At 37.9% G+C, this 21835-nt stretch overlaps 1 protein-coding gene across 6 annotated transcripts in view; it reads left to right on the top strand.

Annotated features, from left to right (window-relative positions):
* Positions 1-21835, top strand: part of LRRC28 (leucine rich repeat containing 28) — a 50416-nt gene that overhangs the window by 13911 nt on the left and 14670 nt on the right. For 4 of the 6 annotated variants that reach the window (XM_057414496.1, XM_057414096.1, XM_057414334.1 and 1 more), the window contains one exon: positions 16060-16266. In XM_057414496.1, the coding sequence (XP_057270479.1) occupies positions 16060-16266 (207 nt within the window). Of the gene's footprint in view, positions 1-5265; positions 5497-12041; positions 12091-16059; positions 16267-21835 lie in introns of all 6 variants that reach the window. The other 2 variants (XM_057414254.1, XM_057414165.1) reach the window with 2 other exon arrangements.

Raw genomic sequence — 21835 nt, 5'->3', positions numbered from 1 at the left:
CACTTTTTTTAAGTTGCTATAAAGTACAATATCTGTATTTACTATTCATACCAGTATTTCACTGGTAAAGACTTCTTGAATGCCCAACTTAGTAATTCTGAACAGAGCTCACTATAAGGTATTTCAGTAAATTTTAATTAAAGGCATATAAACACAACTTCTTCCATGCCTCCTTTTCACAGTAGATTTCCACTGATCATAGGTACAGTATGCCAATAATTCTATTCTTATTCTAGACCCTGGCATTAAAATATGTAGTTTTAACTAATGTGTAAACTTGTGTTCTGTATTTGATTTACAGCCTTCAAAACGGGGAGGAGTAAATTTGGCTTTTTTTTTTATGTTTGATTTTTGCTCCTATATTTCCCTTGTGCTTTTATTACTGTCTCTGATAAGAGTAAATTGCTTTGATACTTCAGTGCAAGCTTCTTTTATAATGGTTATGGCTTTAAGAGCAAAGGCACAAACTGATGCAGACCCTGTTCTTTTTTTCAGGCTTGGCATAACCTTAGTCCACTCTGCTTTCCTAATTTAGTAACATGGCTAAAAATACTCACGACGGGACAGGTTTGGTACGCCAGGCACCCATCCAGGAGTGTGGTGTTTTTAAGTAAAGGGACTTGTGGGGATTTGAGGAAAACATAGATTAGGTTTCATGAGCTTTGCACTCTGTAAGTACGTGGCTATTTAAAGGAGCATCGACTCCTAAATAAAAATCTTTTTATTATTATCATAATACGTTGTTTTCCTTGAAGGAGGTGAAGTTTTTCTTTGCACAGATCTGTAAAATATATGCTCTGTTTAATAATTCATTTCTAGATTAGGTTTACTGTGTGAAACCAAGAGTTCAGCATACTGGGTTTACATTAGCTCCTTGGTTCAACAGCAGAAAATACTTTTAAATCTGCATCAGTGCAGCACTTCCCCATGCTTGCTGTTACTGTGATGGGTTTTTTTCCCTTCAGAATTAAGAAGGCTGCAGTAATTATGCTGTATTAATGTAGAAGCACAACAAAAATACGTGATGGTATCTTTAAGACATTCTTTGGATTTCTAGGAGGAAGGATTTGTACATGTTTTGCTCTTGTATAAATTCACAGCCTGTAAGGGCTGAAAGTTCTTACAAGAAAGATTCCCCTTATAACAGTCATAGCTGAAGAGTTAGGAACAAGATGGCAGTGTGGATGGTTCCTGATTGTCTCTGGACTTTGTGCCCCAACTAGAGCTGACCAAAGCGCAGGACAGGATATTGTATTCCTTAGCAGATTAGCTTTCATGCATGTCCAAACACAGGGGTACTTTTTCAGTTCAAGGATGTTTGTTGTATGAGATTTTATAACGGAGATTACTTTGCTCAAACATTTGGTTTGGGTTAAGTTCTCAGGAGGACTGCTAGTACTTCTGAGTACTTTAAATTTATGGGGAGGGAAGTGAAGACAGAGAATAGAAAAATTCCATTAAATTCCTGGAAATTTTCATTAACTGAAGCTTTTCCTGTGTACCCTCACCTGTGTAGTGTGTCAGGATGAGTCATCTGTGTATACAGAACTGCTCACTATTCTCTTTGTGTCTGCTTTTCCCTTCTTACAGTTGTTTTTTAACACCTCCCACTGTTGAGGGGCATTTAAAAGCCTCTTTGTTATTACTGTGCAATGTTTTCTCGTGTACCATGGAAGCTTCATAATGACACTCGATACTGGTAGCAAAAATAGTATAAACGTATAGTCGGAACAATTCAGGAGCTATATTTTAAGCTTATAGTGTTCTTCTAATGTATGTTTTTGTTCCAAAACTCCCAGATAGGCTTCAATGGGGCATCCTGGAACTCTAACGTTTCCCGTAACTGCCGCAGAAATGACGTTAAGAAACAAAAACCCCAACAAAACTATCTCTTTCAACAATGGCCTGTGGTATTCCTCATTCTGGCGTTGCACAGCAGGTTCTCAAAAATGCATGTGCTAAGTATGTATGTGTTGTAATTCATTAATCTGAAAACTAATAGGAAACAGTTGGAAGAAGCCATCAATGTCTTTGTAACATTTAAATTACATATTCATATACTGCTTTGTGTACTCGGCTTATTGGACTAGAAAATTCCATCTTAAAATTTACTACTCTCATTTAGCACGATCACTGGGAAAAGTATTTGGAAATTAAGCTGTTTTAATGAGCATGTTTTTACTTAAATGGAACTGTGATATGGTTCAGTGCGTTGTATTTCCAAGTGCCTGCAATTGTATAAAACATAGATCTTAAAAACAACTGCTGTGATTATGTATCTGGAAAAGTGATCAGGGACAAACTGAAACTAACATTGAGGTTTCATGTCAGTAGATTGAAGGCTAAAATCCTGTTGAAGCAAAATCCTAATGACCAGGCGTTTGAGTTCTCTAATACTAGTGTTACATTTTTGAGTGACTTAAATATTGTAACATAACTTTAGTGGTTTTTCTTATGTATTTTAGCAAGATGATCATGATTTTGAATCAGTCACGCTTTTTTCTTTGGTCCCTCCTCTGTTTTTGGTGATGCTTTAATTTGAAAAAGTCTCTGTCTGAAGTTTGACTGTACTTAAAACATGAACAGTGTGCTCATGTACTTACTGAGTTTGTTACTAGATCTAAGAGTGTCTGAGAGTAGAGTTGGTACATCAGCACTTAAGTCCAGGTTGATTTCATTTGGATTCTTTGTATGGACTGGACAAAAGGTGACCTGTAAAGGTTCCCTTTTTATGTGATAATTCTTACTGGGCACAGAGTCTTAACGAATGTTACGGTCTCTGGAAAGAGACATCTTAGAATGACACCACATGGAGTTCTAATCGCTAAAATACCTTTTTATTATGCTGTAGAATCAACATGTTTTAGAGGGCACAACTGTCAATGCAAAGCTGCCTGTTGCCCAGTACCTTTATTTTCAGTTTTTATTTTCTGAAGCATCAAAATTCCAGTTTCCTGTGGTTTTAGTACTTAGAAAACTAGTTTCTGAGAATGGGCCAGTGTTGCCACTTGTTCCCTGCTGTTCTGTGTGAGATGCTTGTGAAAGTTACCATGCATCAAACTTGGAAAATCTGGCCCTGCCAGCCCCATAGTTCTCTCCCACTCGGTTCCTTTCTTTCTCTGAAATGGAGTTACGAAGAAAGCTGGGGAGGTGTAGGTGAAATCAGGATGGAGCAGAGAAGAGCCAAGCTAATTATTACCAGTGGTACTCTCAAGCCTGTTGTGCTTCTGGCTTTGCAGTACTCCCTTGTGAAAAGCAAAATCTTTGCAGGAACACGTATGTTTTCTAAGCTCTGGGCCATGGGCTTTCCCCCTGGTAGCCGTCCCCCGCAAGGGCTTTTTAGATAGGAGATAAAGGAGCTGTGCCAAGATAAAGGAGTTGGAGTGCTGCTTCTAATGGTGAGGTACTTGGACGATTTGTGCATTCCTGAGAGTATGGGAGCAGATTTAACTGGATTCTCTATTGTTAAGAGATTTGGTACTGCCTCTTGAATCCTGGCTCCTTCCTCAGATTTGCAGTCCTTGATTTCTCAAGGCACTAAGCCTTGTTTCTCCAGGGGTTTTCCTCTTGTCTGTGGGGGGCAGGCAGGAATTTTAAAGATACTGAGAGTGCTTCAAGTAATCATGACAAGCATTCATCTGAAGCTTAAAACTCAACAGAGATGTTGGAGACCTTAATTATAATTGTAGAAGCATGGTAGTTATGTTGTATGTTTGGATGCCCTTTTATTAAATAAGGAGTCTTAAGTACAGCTCGTTTCAACACAGTTCATTAAACATGAAATTGCAAAATATTTTTCTAGTAAACTCAATTTGAGATTTCTTGGTAAATTGCTAAAATACAGATTATAAGTCTTGCATGTCCAAGTCACTTCCAAGCTTTGCTTTAGGAAATCACCCAGTCACATGCAAAATATTAAACAGAAGAGAATTTTAAATGAAATATTGTTTTCAGTCCTAGAGTGAGAAGAGGTCTTGAGAGGATGATAAAATCAGTAACAGGGTGATGTGGAAATGCTACTACCATACACAGTTCATACAGTTACATACAAAGTATTCTTCCAAACATCTGGTGGAAGAAATGACAACCTGAAGTTTCTAGGGTATTCCATCAGGGAACAGAGCCCTGATGGAATTAATCTACCCCACTCCACTCCTGCAATCACGAGAGCTGCCACTTGGGAACAGGGCTTCTGAAAGAACGTCTCTTGACCTTTGAATATACTCCCAATGACATGCTGAGCCGGAGGCCACAAGACAAAAGTGGGAAGTTTATGCAGCAGTATATAACTTTAAAGAACATTAAATTGTCATTGCTGCTTTGATCAGTGATAGAGTATACTTTGATAAAACTCAGATAAAGGGCTTCAGGCTGTAGCATCAAAACAATGCATTCTGTTTCTTTTAGTTTGAAAAATGTATTTCTACAGTCTGTTTTTAAGAAGTGGAATGTGCTTGTGAGAACTGATTAGACCTGGCACACAGACTTAACTAATGAAGGTCAAACAGAATTATTTGGAGATTTTTTACATTTTGATTGTTTGAAAACTTGGGTTTGAGATTTATGGAGAGGACACACAGTGGCACAGTTATATACCACAGAAATAGCTCTGGAAGTGGCTGCATTGTGTTTGAATTCAGTAATGATTCCATTTGTGGTATTTGTTTTATGTGAGCTTATTGACTGCATAGCAGAGGAGAGGAAAAAGTGGAGGGTCTTTAGTTGCTTTTGGTCAGTCTTATTCCTGTAGATTTGAATATAAGATGTAGAAAAGCAAGACTATGAAATTTAATTTCTTAGGTATGTGTTACAGTCTTGCTCTGAGTGTTTGAAGGTTAGTTTATAAATCTATCTGCAAATCCATAAAGACTATAAAAATTAACATTGCTAATTGCTTTAATTTTATGTATTACCTGTGTGGCCTTAAAGCTCTACAGATCATTGCTCCATTAATAGGTCTAGTAAATCCCCCCCACCCCTCAAATTCTTGGTGGCATCTCTGGTAATCTTCATAACTAAGAAGGCGCAAGGCTTTGTTGCTTGTCTGGCAACTGTCTTCAGTACTGCTAAAAATGAATGTAATCACTTTTGTATTTATTGCAATAGAGTGTTTTCATCTCTGTTAAGATATTGTGGGGATTTTTCTTTTGTTTGCTTTTGTGATTTAAATAAGAAAAAAAAGGAATCTTCAGCATTTTTCAACTTTATGCTTAGATTAAAAAAAGAAAACCCACATTAAAATAAAAATCAAATAACTTTTTTAAGATGTTGTTCCCCTCATTTTGGAAGTTATTCCCTCAACGTTCTGAATCCTCTACTGAGAGCACAGCAAAGCCTCTTCTTTGGAATTTGATACAGGGGTTTTTCCATGTTATGGCTGGCAACAGTCACGTTCTGAGCAACACACCTTTAGGCTCTCATGAGGTGGATTCTCCTTCTTGCGCAACGCATGTATTAGCCTGTCTTTACTGTGAGAGGCAGAATATGGAACTTCTAGTAAGTCTCCTCCCTTTGACTGTTTTTACAAAAAAACATCACTTATTATTGAGAGTTAACATATTCCAAGAAATGAACCTGAACTTAAGTTGTCATACAGTGCCTAGTATCAAACTAGCCCCCTAAGTAAGGGAATTGCAGAAGAAGTTGTTTTCTAAGTCATCTGTCAGCACTGAATTCTTCTGCTGATGATGCTGATAGTAAAGATCTGACTTTACTGAGTGCCTGGTTCAAGACACATGTGATGTATATGAAGTTCACTTCTGAAACTTCAGAACAGATGCTCTTTAAAATACTTGTAAAAGTCTTTGTTTTAGAACTGTTACCCAAAAGTAAAACTGATCTTAAAGGGATGCTCAGGGCCTCTCTCATAAACATTTCCCAAAAGCTGTTCACATGGGTGAAGACAGATGAGTATTGACAAGGTCAGGGCTAAACCTCTGAGATGGAGAGTTGGATATATGCTGAGAAAGGTGTTTCACATACAAATGGTGTTTGTGTTCCTGTAGTATGAAAGCTTCCTTAATAGGGACAATCTGTTCAGTAGTGTTTAGTCAGGCTTTCAAAGGAGCTCAGCTTTGAACAGATATTAAACTGCAGGTCTTTTTTCTCTGAAATTTTTCATCAGTTTGTAAATGTGTGAAAAAGGAAATGGTAATAGTGGCTGCTTTGCAAATTCCAGGGTTACATTAGAAATGCCTTCCTGGTTTCAGTGTGGTGTACTGCCCAAGGGCTCTCACTTTGTTTTGCTGCACTGACTTATTTCAGGAGGGTCCTAAGCAAAGACCAAGTAAGCTGTACAAGCAAGATCAGCTTTCAGAAGGATTATGTCCTACTTTTACAAATATTGTTTTAAAATAAATGGTGAAAAATGCAGTTCACTCTATCCTTCCCAACTATCACAAGGTTGGTAAAAGTTAAACAGATTGCATCTGCTCCGACAGCACATGACTGCAGACTTGTTCATGAAATTCAGTAGTTGTTAGTTCATAAAACCTATTCAACTTTTTAGTTTTCAGCAGAAAGTTACCTGTTAACTAAACTAAAGTAACTTGCTACTCATTTTTCATGTAGAAACTCTTGTTAATTTGAAATTTTCAAGTTTCTTTTTTGTTGTTGCACCAAATTAACATTTGTGACAGGAAAAAATCAGTTCTTGAAGTTGAGTTTTTGTAAGTTTTAGGATTGAGTGTTAAAACTTAATTTGTTTTCCCCTTAAACTCTCTAGGTCTTTATAAATGAAGCTATGAATGTAATTTGTCTTTCTGGATCCCTTGTTTTTCTTTAGCTAAGCTCTCTGTAGGTTGGGTGCAGTGATTAGCTGTATTAACGGGTAGTTGATTTTACTTGTGCACTAAGCAAATGCAATTTACTAGTGGGATGTGAGTGCTCAGGGAAGCTTGAGAAGAAAATCAGTCTTTGAAGGTGAACCAGCACTAATTGTTAGTGCTGTGCAATGGAAGAATTTTATAATGCATTGATTTCCATTTTGACCTTGCAGGCCAAGTATTATTTTCATTCATACCACCATTGTGAAAGAGTTAAAATACTGCATGTTATCGACATCCTTGATTTTACTCAGCTAGTCGATTAAATAAATTGAGGCAAAATAAAATGCATCATTTACTGACACTAAATCTAAATGGGAAAAGCCTTTAAAGAGAATGCATAGAACTGGAGCTATTATATGAGATTAACTTTCCTGTGGTTCATGTCACAAACACAAAATTTGATACCTTTATTTCAGTAATCTTCGTTTTATTGCAGTGGCATTTAAAATAAAGACCTGTTTTTACCTTTGTATTGTCCAAATCTGCATTAATTTCTCATTCCTTATGGAAGACACTCATAGGGAGCGACTGCAAGTGTACTCTAGTTGGTAATTATTTAATGTTTGAGAGCTTTATGGACTAAGACTACTTATTTGTGTAGCTAGAGGAATGCAATTCACAATAGCTGAGTGTGGAGGGTTGAAGTATAATTGCAAGCCTCACTTGTCTACTTGATGCTGATTTGAAACGCTAAGCAGCAGTATCTTCCACTGATGAAGATAAGGCTTGCGGTTGCTTTCAGCATTTTGAAAATCAGGACATTGTCATTGGTGTTTGGAATCAGATGTCTTATTTCTTTTGTGGTAATCTTAGTTAGAAGTTGTTAGTAGTTGGTCCATACCATTTTCTCAATAACAGATTATAGTAGCTCAGTAGAACATCATAGTAGCTCCTGCCTACCCTTCTCCACTGGTGAACTGGCCAGTCTGCTGAGTGGCCACACAGACAAGCTGAGCAAGTGAGGAGGAGCAAGAGAAGCTCCTCTTACTGTTCCTAGTAGATCTGGATCCAGAGTTTTCATTTGAGGAAGATGCACCTCTATTATAATGGGAATATTTCCTGTGACTGTTTAACCACTCCCTCCCCTGTAATTACTGCTGCAATTTGTAGTAACTTCCAGTAGCCTGGAAGAACTTTACTTCAGTTAAGACATTAGCATTCCTTTGAAAAACAGATATTGTGACTCCACTGCCATAAGCATGGTTCCAAACTAAAGCTCTTCCTTTGATTCGTTTTCTTTCCCCCCCATCCCACTCAATCTTATGGCTGCATTTTTTTTTGCTACAAAGGCAGTTTACCTTCAGGGAAGAGGATTCTTTGGTATCTTCCAAAAGTAATCTAAACGAGCATAATTTGGCTTGATACAGTGCAATACTTTTCCACTGGAAGATGAAAATCTAACATAGACCTATTGCTTTTATAATACATTTAGTTACTTCTTGGACAGGAGGGAAAAAAAAGCCCCACTAACCACAAGAGGAGGAAAAAAATATGTGCCTGTTTCGAGTTGGTTGGAAACAGTTGATAGCAACAGTCACAACAGATAGGTCTTTGCTTGGATTATTTAGACGCTAGTGTAGTAATGGGTTAGAAGCTACTGATCTGTGTCAGAGAGCCCAGTCTGTTGTGTTGATCTGAAGTTTTTTCCTTTGAAGAAGAAGAAAGGAAAAAGCTGTCCTAGAATTTATAGCCATGACTGGCCCTGTCTCTGTGGCTTCCTGAATTATCCTTAATCTCTCTTTAGGATGCTCATTATTTGCCTTAGTTTTAGGTGGTTTCGTCAAGGCAGGGCAGTTAAGTAGCCATCTGTAGCTGGCCAGCATCTTCAGTTCCGATAATTAGCTCCTTTGTTTTATGCCCTAAGTTCTTCTGGAAAGTTTTCTTTTCCCCCTTTCCATGTATTGATATTAGTGCACAGTGAATTATAGATGATGTGCAGCAGTGAAGATAGTAAGACACAAACAAAACAAGAGAAACATAACAGGTCTCATGCTTTATTCATGTCACGTTTGTTTATGTTCATACCACCCAGGAACACCCAGAAAAAGGAAAACAGCTGCTCCTCAAAGGAAAGACTACAGTAAAACCACATCACTTCCTAAATAAGAGACTTTCTGTAAGGTGGTAGCAGAATTTTCCATGCAGTATACTTGACAAGTACCATTCTTTCTCGTCACACTTCATTTGGGCTCTTCCATCCAAAATCTGGGATATTTAATAAAACCATAGAATAATAGTAATATATGAATTTCCCATCTATTACCTATTTGTGTAGCAATAGTACCTTGCTGTGGGGCAGTAAAGTACTAGGCAGAGTACACTAGAACAAAATGAAAGGGTAGGTTGTCTTCCAAAAACAACCAACCAAACAAATAAAACCCCCTACCCAGCCCCCAGCAAACCTAATGTTTCATGGCCTTGAGTTACCTTTGTGCATAAACAAGTTTTTCCCTCCCCATCCCTCTTGCCCTTTCACCCACCTTTTCCGCTTTGCTGCTGTATGCTCATTTCTGGTATTTTTATCATCTGATTTGTTCTAACGGATCTCATTGAGACCATCAAATTATGGAAGAAAATGGAATTCCAAACCTGCATTTAGGGGAAATACAGAGTACAGCCTAATAACCACTGTGGATCTCTGCTCCCTGGTGCTTCAGTGCTGATGCTGGGGAAGGCACAGCGTGCTGGACCCATGAAATACAGAAGGCTGCCAGTTTTGTTAATCGATGTTAAATTGTGGTAGAAGTTGGGGAACCACTGACCTTTCGAAGAGCCTGCCATAATGAGACCCTCATGCCTTACGCCTGTTTTCAGCCATTTTTAGCTGAACTGAAATTACTATTTAGCAAGTTTGGGCTTTAGAAAGCCACTTTTATCACCTTTGCTTGCGAATGATGGTACAAAATAAATAAGGTTTGCAACTAAGTTTGCATGTGACATTTAGCAAGATTGAGGAAAAAAGTACCCTGTTTGGGTATGTTTAGTAAAAGTATGTATTTTTCACTTGCTTCTGGGTTTTGTTTGCTACTTAAGTACTTTAAAGAAGGGTCAATATAGTTTATGGCTGAAGTATGTGAAACAGAATTGGGAACGTACTGGAGGGGTGTTACTTACATGAGAGCATACATTCACAAAGGCAATCCTGCCCCAGAAAAATCTTTAACCTTGTTCTTTCCAGCCAGCATATTTGTCTGAAATTCAGTCATAAGTATTGCTTTGAAAGTAATAGATTCAGGTTTGATCAGTTGGGATAGAGCCTTCCCATCCCCCTCTAGAATCTTTATGGGTTTGAACTCATATTCAGCACCTTATTTACAAGCAGGTTATGCATAAAATAGTTGCTGCAGTATCGCAACATCTCTTCTATCTCCTTTTCTTTATTTCTTAAAATATGAGCAAATATTGGCCTACATAGGAAAAAATCATCTTCAGGTCTGTTAGGGTGGAGAAGCAGAACATTTTTCAAGCTCTCTAACAATACAGTAAAAGATCTTCATACAGCAGTGTCAAAATGTAAATGTGATTCAATTTGCCTCCCCCTTTCTTTGTCCTTATATCTAATGATGCCAATTTTCAGTTATGGTCCAACTTTCTTGTTTGAAGATGGCGCAGGTCTATCATAAGTGCCAATTTGTGCTAGAAAATTTAATTTTTATAGGCTATGAAATGTGAGCTGCGTGGTAGGACAGTAAATGTAATGTAATAGATAATAGGCTATTTAATTTGTTTTAACCACCTTAAAATCTATTTAAGTCCTCCTGAGACATCCCAGAGCAGATCTAAAGGAGATCTTTTCCATCAAGCTCTTAGCAATTTCAACTTATATTTCCTGTCCATCACAGTTTTAAATTGATACTAGTATCATAATACATGCCTGTGAATTTGAGTAGACTTGCATTTTTTTTCCACATGGGACAGGTAATAAGCTTTGCAAGTGTGAAAGACTTCAAACACCTCTTATTCACCATTGCTTAGTTTTACAGGTCTAATAGGAAAATGTGTTTTGTTCTCAGGTTCGTGGAAATTGATTAAAACAGTACTGCATGGTGAAGCATGGTAGCCACTTTTAGCACCTTCTATTCCTTTCCTGACACAACCAGCTTTCTTTTTCGTATGTTCCAAAGATTTTCAGTACAGATTAGATTCTGCAGCCTTGGAACAGCAGCATGTTGCTGGCATTGCAGAGTGTGTAGCAGGCAGGAGAGGATTGCCTCCAAGTTAGAACTCTTTGGTAACCAGGGTTTTAGGTGGAAGGGTTTGTATGTTAATAGCAAGACCATCATTATTGCTTGCAATACAAAGGTGTATTAACATACTTCCTTGCTCCTAATAAAATGCTGGCCATGTATAGAAATTACCTTATTTTCACTGGTGGCTCACTACCCTTAAATAGTGAACAACTATACCCAGTCCTTTGTTTCCTTTGTTGTCGCAAGCAGAGACTGGACTTGCAGCACCTCTTATCATGCTTATTTTCTGTTATTTTTCATTCAATCACTTAAGTTTAAAAGTTCTTTCTCTTCTTCCTGTATGATAATTTGGTTCTCTACCACATTACCAGTACTTTAAATGCAAGATAAATCAGTATAACATGATTTACATCTGGAAAGATCCAGGTTGCACTTGCGTTGCGCTTTCTATTTATGTTGTAGTCATTGGTTACTCTTGGTTGCATTCCCGTTAGAACAGTTGTCATAAGGTACTGAAGAGCACTGAGTTCACATTAACAGGGCTGTTTTCAACACAGATTCTACATTTCTTCTCCAGCCCTAGGCTGCTATCCCAGAAAATGTCCTATTCATTGAGAATCCTCGTGCCTGAGTTTGCAGTTTTGATATATAACCCATTTTTTCAGTGTTCTGGGATGGAAATTTTTAAAGCAGCCTCATTTCATTTTAGTAATGGATGTGGTAATTTTCAGTGCTTTGTCCTTGTTCCCATGAGGTATTCTGTCTCTGTCCTCATACGCAGCATTATTTTGACAGGAAAAAATGATGCAAAAAGCTAATTTAATATTTGGTCTGTCCTCTTCATTTCTACCCCTTGTTGACACCCGTTCTTCATTTCTTGCTCTTTATTTCTTGTTGAGAAACCTTTTGTTTGTCTGCAAGTTCCCATTTTCCTGGCCTCCTGGCAGTTTTCATTTAACTCTGCAGCCTGACCTCTAAGCACTAGCTCTCTTTGCTCATCAGTCCCTTTTTCCATTCCTTGTAGGTTCTCTGCTTTCTCTTAATACCCTGCTTTGAGGTGCATTCTCATGCAGGTAGGTCTGTAGCCCTTTCCTTTCCCCTTTTTTCTTTTACTTGTATGGAAAGACCCAGAGAGTGTTTGATTTTAAAGTAAGTCCATGCCTTCCATACACTCAAATCCAATCGTGTATGTGTTTCATATATCTTTGGATGAAATCTGGGGTTATGGCCCATCAGGGAAAGAAGGGATTGCTCTTGAAACATTAAGAAGACTGTTAGTTATTTTGGAGTCATGCAGCTGGTGAGGCCTGTACCCCCTGAAGGTTAAGGAAGTTTGACTTGCCTTTGGCAATTGCTGTATGTTGTATAGGCTGCTTACTTCCAGATGGCTGCTTTTTCCTTCATGTAAAAACCATGGAATTAATTTTTAAAAGTGGCATTTAAACCACCTGAATCAGAAATAGTTTTTTCCTGGTGCTCGGGGTGTCTGCACAAACACAATGTTTTGTCAGAAGGTCAGTCATTTTGGAAATAATTTCCTGGAATTCTTTCAAGGTTTCATTTTTTTTTTGTTATTTTTTTTGTTAAGTATGCTGATGTTTCATTTCTGTTTGTGTTGAGACACGGACCTGTTTGACAGTTTTCTTTTGGCAACCCAAAGGCATAAGAGGACAGTTCATTGTCCCTTTCTCCAAACGCTTGTGAAAGCTATTACAGTGAATGCAAAGGCTGCTCTTTGGAGTCATGGTAATCACTTCTGAATCTTCATATTATCAAGGATGAGAAAGATAGAACTAATTTTTCAAGCACTGGCAGTTTTGGAATATAGCCTGAAGTGGTTTTGTGTACATCTGTGTCACTGAAACTGCCTTCAGAAGGCTGTAGGAGGACTTGGGGTATAAGCCTGCGTTTAAGTTTGTGAGGTAAGGTTGTGTGTGGATTTACAGTCTGTCAGCCGCTCCATGTGTACTGTGCCATGAACATGTTTGTACCATATGGTAAAGCCACAGAATTGCCCAGCTAGATGTGAAGGCAGTAATCTGTGCATATGGACGCAGCTGAAACATTTGGGTCCAAGAACCGGCACAGGAACTTCGCATTTGGACTCTGTCTGTGCTTCCACAAATCCAGGTCGTTCCAAGTTGGGGGTTTAGCAGAGCTACTGAGCATTTTGTTTCTGGCTTCTGATCCCAGAATGGGGCTCAGTGCTCTGCCGTGTTGATTTTGATAGTGTTAATCCTAGAGTTAATAGAAATTTTACATTACACATTTATGAATTTCATTTAAATCTAGCAGGGACTCCTTAATGTGGTTCAGTGGTGATGTATAATGCTTGTCTGTTACCCTTGGGTGCATGGGGGCTATATGAATAAAAGTTCCTTTTTCCTCAGTTCTTTTTATTTGGGAATAGCTGTTTTCTTTTCTGGGTCTGCCCAAAATTTCCAAAGTCCACCCCTCATATGTGTCTTAGGGCTTGATGAGGTGATAGCAAGAGAGAGATTTGTAAGTCTTTCAGTCTGTTTGTTAGCCAAGGCATCCCTCAGTATTTATGTTGCAAGATTATTAAGGCATGGATAATAGTATTTAGTACTGAAAGCTTGAAAAACTTAATAATGGACTGTTTATGTTTTGTGTTATTCCTCTTTATGGTTTTCCTTTGCTTTAATGAGATGGAAGGTAATTTACTGTCATTAGCAAATGTCTGAGCATGTTCTTCAAAATGAGTTTTCAGCACTATGGTGGGGAGTCTGAGGGTTATATCTGTAATCTGATGGCACTTTGGTTGACTTTCTAACTTCATCATGGGTCGGTGGGTGTTTCTGTAACATGTGGCACTATGCTGAAAGTGGATGTTTACATCTGGTATGCATTGGAAGATTAAGGTAGAGAGGATGAAGTTTTAGGCAAGTATGTGTTTTTTGGATGAAGGATAAAGTGAGAATACTTTTATTTCCTCTTAGATTTAAAACATATCGTTCTAGCAATGCCTTTGAAACTCTGCCAGCTTTGCCAACCGTAACATTTATGGCATTTTGGACCTAAACTGAACTAGAAAACTGTTTTTAGTGGCAGAGAAAAAGGTTAGTGCATGAAAATAGCTAGCCCTGTTATTGACTGCATGTGGTCAGTGGTTTGGCTGTGTGTAGGTGGCTCTTCCTGTCACTGTTTTCAAGCATAAGCTTTTGTGATGAATATAAAACTCTTTCAAAATGAGTTCTACTGCAGTTCTTTTGCACAGTAGTCTTTTGCTATTCAGTAGTGCTTATTTTGCTTTTGCCATTTATATTCAATTTTGTACTAAAAAACAAAAACCAAAGTGGCTTTTTAAATAAAGCTTATGATTCCTGTTGACATCAGAATCAAGAGGTTTGAAGAATGTGGTCCTCTGTGCATAGCAGCTGCTTCTGTCAGTAATATTTTATACTGTGTTGTTGAGTCTCTATTGTAATTAATGCTGGGATTGTTTGCAGTGGGCAGAAGCTCCCTTTTAAATGTGCACACGCATCTTGTTTAATTAGGACGTCTGTGTAAACACTGAATTATAACTTCCCTTTTCATACTTTCAGTCTTGACAGTAACATTTGTAGCAGTTTTTTTCAAGGTCAACTTCAGCTTTGCTATTGTGTAGAAGACAGCTTGAAAGTAACCTGGTGTTTTGTTTTCTTCTTTGGTGTAGTATACAGGGTGCTACCTCAGAGCTCAGGGAATTGTGAATTTTCTATCTCCTGCTGCAGAAGGAACTTCAGGGCACAACAGGTTCTGTTTAGCTTTAACTCCAACAGTTCAATGTTATCCTATTTATATCTTCAACAAAAAAAAAAACCAAAACCCTGGGTGATGGAGCTGTAAATTGTGCAGATTGCGGATTGTGTAGATTGTCTGGTGTTTTCAGTGCAGAAAATTCTGGCGAATCTTGTTTTAGCAGCTATCAGATGCAAGAGCTGCTTTCATTCAGCCAAGAGCAAAGTACATTTGGTTCTGCAAGATGCTGAGAGCTGCAGTAAGAATTAGGGGCACGGAGCACTTCATGAGTTAGTTCCATTGCTGTTAAGCATTGAAAACTGAAGCAAAACTGTTTAGAGTCTCCCCATGTTTGGGTATAAATAACTTACAGAGTTATTCAATTTTTGAGTAACTGCAGAAGAATAAATAAACAATGAAATAACCTGTAAAGCTGCTTAATGTATTTGTCAGTCAGTCCTTGGATAAGTGCGTCTTGATCCCACAGGCCAGACACAAAGGAAACTTGCACAGGTGAGGCTACTTGTGTGCTCACCTAAGAACTTTAGTTGTTACCTATGTAAAAGAATGACACAATACCATTTAAACCACAAAATGTACTTTTAACATTCTTTAAAATGTTAGAAAATCTCTAGAAGCTGTAATTATTGCAACTGGAGGTTGAACTTACTGTAGCATCTTCTGACAATATAATATAACTTACAGGTTAAGAAATTTCTCTTCTAATGGAAACCAGGTCTTTTGAATTCTGTAATGAAGACACAGCTGTTGTTCCTAAGCATGTTGGTGAAAGACTGTCACTAAGCAGGAAGTGCTGTGCATATATTTGTAAGTCTCACTGCAAGAGAATCTTAAGTAAGGTGGATGTAAGCATTGCATTCTCAAATGCCGTTTTTTTTAAGAAAAAGATACTGCATTTGCATGAGTTTGGGGTCATGCAAAACACCCTCAATAACAGCAAGCTATGTAATGTGTTTTGGGTTGTTTTTTCCTGGTTCTGGTTTAGGACTGGGAAGCGCTTGATAATTTTGACAGCAGTAATTGCCACATTTCAGGAATGCTCTACTTGAGACATCTCATATTTTGACGTACTGCCTAACTGATAACTGTTCCTCATCAAAAAGGTGTGAAATATGAAAATGATTGAGATTATTAGTATCAGTTCTCAACACAGATTGATAGAATGGTATCTTAAGAACAGCACACAGCTAGCTGATGACCTGTGGTTTTATGTGATGTATTTGGGGGGGATCTTGTTAGCGCCAATTAATGATTCTCAATGCCTCCTATTTGGATTGTAGAGGTTGGAGACCTGAGGGAGCTGCAAACACTGGACATCTCAACCAATCGCTTGATAACCTTACCTGAAAGGCTGCACATGTGCCTTTCACTGCAGTACTTGACTGCAGACCGAAACCACCTGTGGTATGTTCCGCGCCATCTGTGCCAACTGCCGAGCCTCAACGAGCTCTCCATGGCTGGAAACCGCCTGGCGTTTTTGCCACTTGGTGAGTCACCAGCATGCCTGGGCCGGGGTGGGTTGGAGGAGACATGGCAAAACAAACTTCCTGTCTTTGGTGGGCTCCACAACCTCTGTTTACGGAGTTGTCACAATGATCATACTGTTGGAAAACACGTTATTAAACAAAAAGAAATGCAGGTTAAGGTTTCACGTCTGTTTTAGAGCAATAGGTCAGCTATCAAATTTGCTTTATTTTTAGCTAACTGAGGGGAAAAAAGTTTTAATGATGCGTGTTTAAATATACTACTATGTAATCTGAGTTCCACCACTTTGGGTAATGATCTGTTTCTGTTTGCTGGATCTGATGATTTAAATAAGATTCTTCAGCTTGGGTTTAAAACCTACTGTGGAATTTTTCATCATTAGGAATGTCAGTACTGCATAATCTAGCAAAGGTTCAGTTTGGGCTCTGTATAAGCATCCTTCAAAAGCTCCACAGTAGTAGCCCAGGAAAGAATTTATCAGCCTTTTTCTCAGCCCTTTCAAAGTCTGCAAGTGTCAAAGCAGGTCTTCAAGTGTAGGAGGTGCAGTTGGTGAGTGGTGGTTTGTTGTGAGAAGTCAGTTGTGTTGTCAGTAAGTGTGGACTGTATATTCTGTTTGTGAAAAGCCAGTCCACTTCCCTGCGTTTGTGACTTTGTAGCCCTGCCACCAGCTAGTCTCTGCTGAAATACAGACAGGCATGAAGATCTGTCATGTCATTTGCATAGCCATTAATAGTTTTCCTAGAATACAGTCTGAGTCTGGTGTTAATTAGGTACAGATGAACACACTGAAAAGAAGCTGAAAATTGAGGGGGTTAGAAACAAGGTAATTTCTAAGTGAATTACGTTGTATAAGTTTAACTTCATTTTTTCAGTACTAGAAGTTTAGTCTTTAAAGAAGTTTATGATCTTTCTGATTTTCTTAGCACCTTTGTTTATATTCCTGGAAAGCAAGTGCTCCAGACACAGTGTTTTAGGTATGTCCCAGCAGATGTCATTATATAAGTGAGAAAATGATTTCCAGGATGCATCATTCAGATTCCACAGTACTAAATAAACCAAGCAAAGTAACTTCCCCTATTTTGGCAAATACTTCTAACTCTGTTTCATCAGACAGGAAGTTGAATCTTACGATTTTTGCAAAAGTGAAATGCTCTTCTCTAAGATGAGATGTGAAATGTTAAAGGGCAAAAGTTTTTGCTACTTTTGTGCTCGTAGCTTATCTGTGAGGGAGCAATGACCTGGATGAGCTACAGATCTGCTGAAGTGTTTTAAGTTCAAAAGGAGGAAATAAATCTCTAATATAATGACACACCTTCTTTTTTCTTTATTTTTAGATTTAAATTCAAAACATTCAAAAGGAACTTTTAAAATAACGGGAAACATCAAAGACTGTCAATTGACCTTGTTCAGTAGTTCTTAATAGTGACTCACTGGTGAACATTTGGAGATAATTTGCTATCTGTGGATATGAAACTGAATCATAAATCCTAGAGTTCAGAGAAAAAGCAGTGCAGTATAAATGTAAATGTTTAATCCTTCCTCTGAAGAATCAGAAGGCTTCGGAGTGGTCAAGATGTGATGAAATTAAGTAGAAGAGAGAATTAGATTCACTCTTTTTGCTTTTTAATGCACTATCTCCTGATCTATGGGGAATATTTTTCTGTGATTATTCCTGGGGTGAAGGCATAATTGTAGCATCCTTTCTGTTACCTGCGCATACTGGCTAATGCTTTTTTGTGTATGCGTTCTTACATCCAACTTCATTCTAGTGATTAATGAGAAAGTAAAAACATTAAATAACAAAGAAAGATACTGTACAAATGTCTGCAAGTGATATTCAAGCAAATATTGTAATTTTTTTTCAATTAGGGAGTTGGAAAGCTGACATTTTATTCATCTCCTCACAGAATGGTTTTTTGCCCCTTTTTTGATTAGGCATGTCCGCGTTAGAAGAAATACGTTTGGAACTGACTGCTTAATGCATTTTAAAGTGTGATTTACTTTATTTCATATGGTGGTTGACATCTACTATGCCAAGGAATCCATTCTTCCTCATACCTAGTGTTCCTTGAGCTGCCAGTAAAGCCTCTTGTTAAGTGTAATGGAAATCTACATTTTCCTCTTCTAGTTTGACAGGTGTAGGATTTACTCCTGCAGTAGCACAGTACTTTCACAGCACTGCTGCATTGGTACTGTGTAGTTTTTTCTCCTTTACATTCTTACAAAGTACATAATTTTAGGCACATGCTTTTAAGATAAAGAAGTGTAACACTATTAATCCATTTTACAAATTACAGTAAAAATACTTGGTCCCAGTCTCTAACTTTCAGAACCGGCACATGAACAAGCAGGTGGGTGAACTAATGGAATAGTAGTTTTTTTCTGCAGAATATACTGAATTCTTGGATATGCCAATATTTTGTTTTTAAAAAATACTGTTTTAAAGCTATTGAATATTCCAGTTTATATTCAGAGAAACAAGACTGCATGGATGTGAGACTTTGGGCCTTCCTAATACATTTATTTAACAAGAATCCTAAATTGTATGTATAAGTTGAACTGGAAACTGCACCCTGGATGGTGCTGTTATTGCCTAATAATAAATGGCCTTTGGAATTCTGTTCAGGAGCGGCAGATAGAACTAGTGCTCATTTTATATCAGTCTACTTACAATATAAATTATCCTGTGGCAGAAATTTAACTTGAAGATTTCACAGTTAGCAGATGCTCCAATGCCTCAAAACAAATTCCACTGCAAGCAGGAATTTGAATCTGATGACACTGCAGAAATAAAAATGATTTATGTAATAAAGTACAAATACAATTAAAATAGGCCATAAATTCTCAAGTATACTGGCAGTCCAGGGGATGTTATGACAGCAAATATTCAGTGTTATATCACTTTATTGAGGGTGTATGTGCACTTTTTGTTTAGAAAATGGGTCTAGTAATTATCAGTGCACAGTAAACAAAGGTCTTATTCTACCCTCAGTATATGCTGCTTTTGTGTCCTTGCCCTCACAGTATGGTTAAAAGAGCATCAGTGCAGACACACAAGAGCTTTTGTTCCATCTTCAGCCATGTGGAATGCATATGCCAGGGCCCTGAGGTTAAAAAAAAAAAAAAAAGAAAAAAAAGGGGAAAAAAAGGAAAAAAAAATAGAATTGGGGTTTGTTCAGGACTTACGGCATTTGGTCATTTCTGGGAGAAAGGGCTTTGATCTGGGAGCTTGGAAGGAGCAAAGTGGAAATGTTTTAGACACAGTACAGGGCTTGCAAAAGCCACATGAAAACCTTCTTTGTAGCTGTAGCCTTGCATAGATGGACAGTATCCTTATTTCATGGGGTTCTTCAGAAGCTCGTTTTCTAGAGAACTTTTAACAATATTTGTTGACTGATAGAAGACTTAAAAATCAATGCGGATGGGATACAAAGAGCTTTTTAAAGTGACGATTTCTTTAAACGTTAGGGGTAGTGTTTGAAACTAGAAAAGATAATCTCTTTTGGGGACTCAAAGATGCTTGGTTATTTAATGCAAAGAAACTATATCAAAGGAACATTTATAGTTACAGGCTATTTGGCTTGGGGAATTGAATTTTTCCTACTGAGATATTTTGTCTAACATCCAAAAATTTGCTTTAATTACCTAGGAAATGCAGTCAACTCAGAACTTCGATTCTAAACATAGCCTAAGATAAAGACAGAGGGAAGAGATGAGATGCAGCCTAACTCCCCCCTCCATGCATATGAAAAGAACAGCTTTAGGGCTTTTTTTGACTTGCCTGATTTTCAGCCCATTTGCATACATCTGTGTAGAAAAGAGCAAGATGAGCCTCTTTTAAAAATTTTCTTCCATTCTCTAAGTTAATAAGTTAAACAGTAGCACATTCAAGCTGCCCCAGCAACCCATAGTTTTCTGCTCTTCTGGGTATAATTGGCTTCTGCAACATGAGGCGATATTCTCGCAGCATGAGGTGTGCCGTGCACGTGCTATCTGCTTTACACTTTATTGGCTGATTCTTTCCCAGCCTTACAGTATTTGATGGTGTTACAGTGCTTTAGTATCACAATATTTTTATTCATTGTTAAGATAACAATGTTTTTGTTTCATCTAAAAATATCCCAGAACTTCACTAAACTATTTTAAGCCCTGCAATCCTGAGCCAAAATAAATCATCTTTTTGAGGTGTTAGCTCATACCGAAGCACAGCAGCATCTCCCAGCATTTCCCATCAGTCAGTGGAGATATTTGTAATTGCTTCTTGGGGTGGGACACTTGATGGATGCAGCAGATAGGTCTGTGAACCTTTGGTACAGGGTCAAAGAAGCGTGTGATGGTTGAACATGTCCCCTGATGTCCAGTGACTCAGTTGTTTGAACAACGCTCAGATTACAGTCCCTGAAGCTTCCACAGACTATTGCAGAGCCTATATTAAAAGAAAAAGAAAACCAAAACCCTCAGCTTTTCTAATGTTAACATTTTTATTTCAGAAAAGGGATCTATTCATTTTCTTTTGGTATTCATCACTTGTTCTTTATATCCAAGATTTGATAATTGACACCCTCTGAAGCTTCTCCTCAGCTTGAGCTTTTAAGGTTTCTGGTGCTTACAGCTGTCATTCAAGTGGGTGACAGCTGAAGACACTCAGTATATTTTAAGATGACCAGAAGTTTGGGGGGGATCACTCAAAATATCGTCTGCACTAAGCAGTGTCCAGAGCTCTCATGTACGATAAAACTGTTCAGTGATAAGGAAGGGACTCTATAACCTATTGTCATAGTAGGGAGATTGTGATTCCAACTAGAATTTGTGAATAGAAATATCATGGAAATTGTTTTAATTTTTTATTCTGTTCTTAGCCATGATTACAAAAGGGACAGAAGCTCTGCTGATTTCTCTGGTTATCTTTATGCCAACCAAGATAACCGACATTTGATAAAGATGGGAAATCAGAATTAGTCGATGTCAGTATTATCTTGCAATGTGGCTGATTCAGCCAAATGCTTGTTTATTTTGCTTCAGTTCTATAGCACACTCATCAAAGTTTTAAGTCGAAAGGCATACAGACTTCTTGATTATTTAATTTCTTTGTAATGCAGCTGGTCTGGGTTGCAGCTAACCCCTCCCAGGCAGAGAGGCTTTCAGACATTGTTCCCTTGCCTTGTGCTTTGTATTAAACGCACATGTCTTTTCCTAACCCAGGATCTCAAACGGCATAGGAGCTACAGATGAAATGGGCTGCCCGGATGATCCTACATGTTAGCTTTCTTGCCAGCTCAAAACTCTTTTAGAATATTATTTTTAGTTCAGTTTGATTTCTCGTTTTCCATGTCTCACATTGGCACGCTTTTCTTTTGATAGCAGACAGTTTTTCACTGACGAGATCTTCCTGATAAGCAAAAATCTTGTTTCTTCCTAGAAGTCTAAATTTTCCATTTTAATTTTGCTCAATTTTCCCTCTTTGATTTTCTAAACCAACTCAAATTATTCCAAGCCTATATGCTTCTATCAGGCTGTATGTTAATATATTTCTAGTCCATGAAAGTATTGCTTAAACATGCTGTACTTGCT

The sequence above is a fragment of the Pezoporus wallicus genome, unplaced genomic scaffold (assembly GCF_028554395.1).
Source record: "Pezoporus wallicus isolate ANWC-B61680 ecotype Strahan unplaced genomic scaffold, APGP_CSIRO_Pwel_v1 contig_3952, whole genome shotgun sequence".
Taxonomy (NCBI): domain Eukaryota; kingdom Metazoa; phylum Chordata; class Aves; order Psittaciformes; family Psittacidae; genus Pezoporus; species Pezoporus wallicus.
This window is presented reverse-complemented; position numbering and strand designations above follow the sequence as displayed.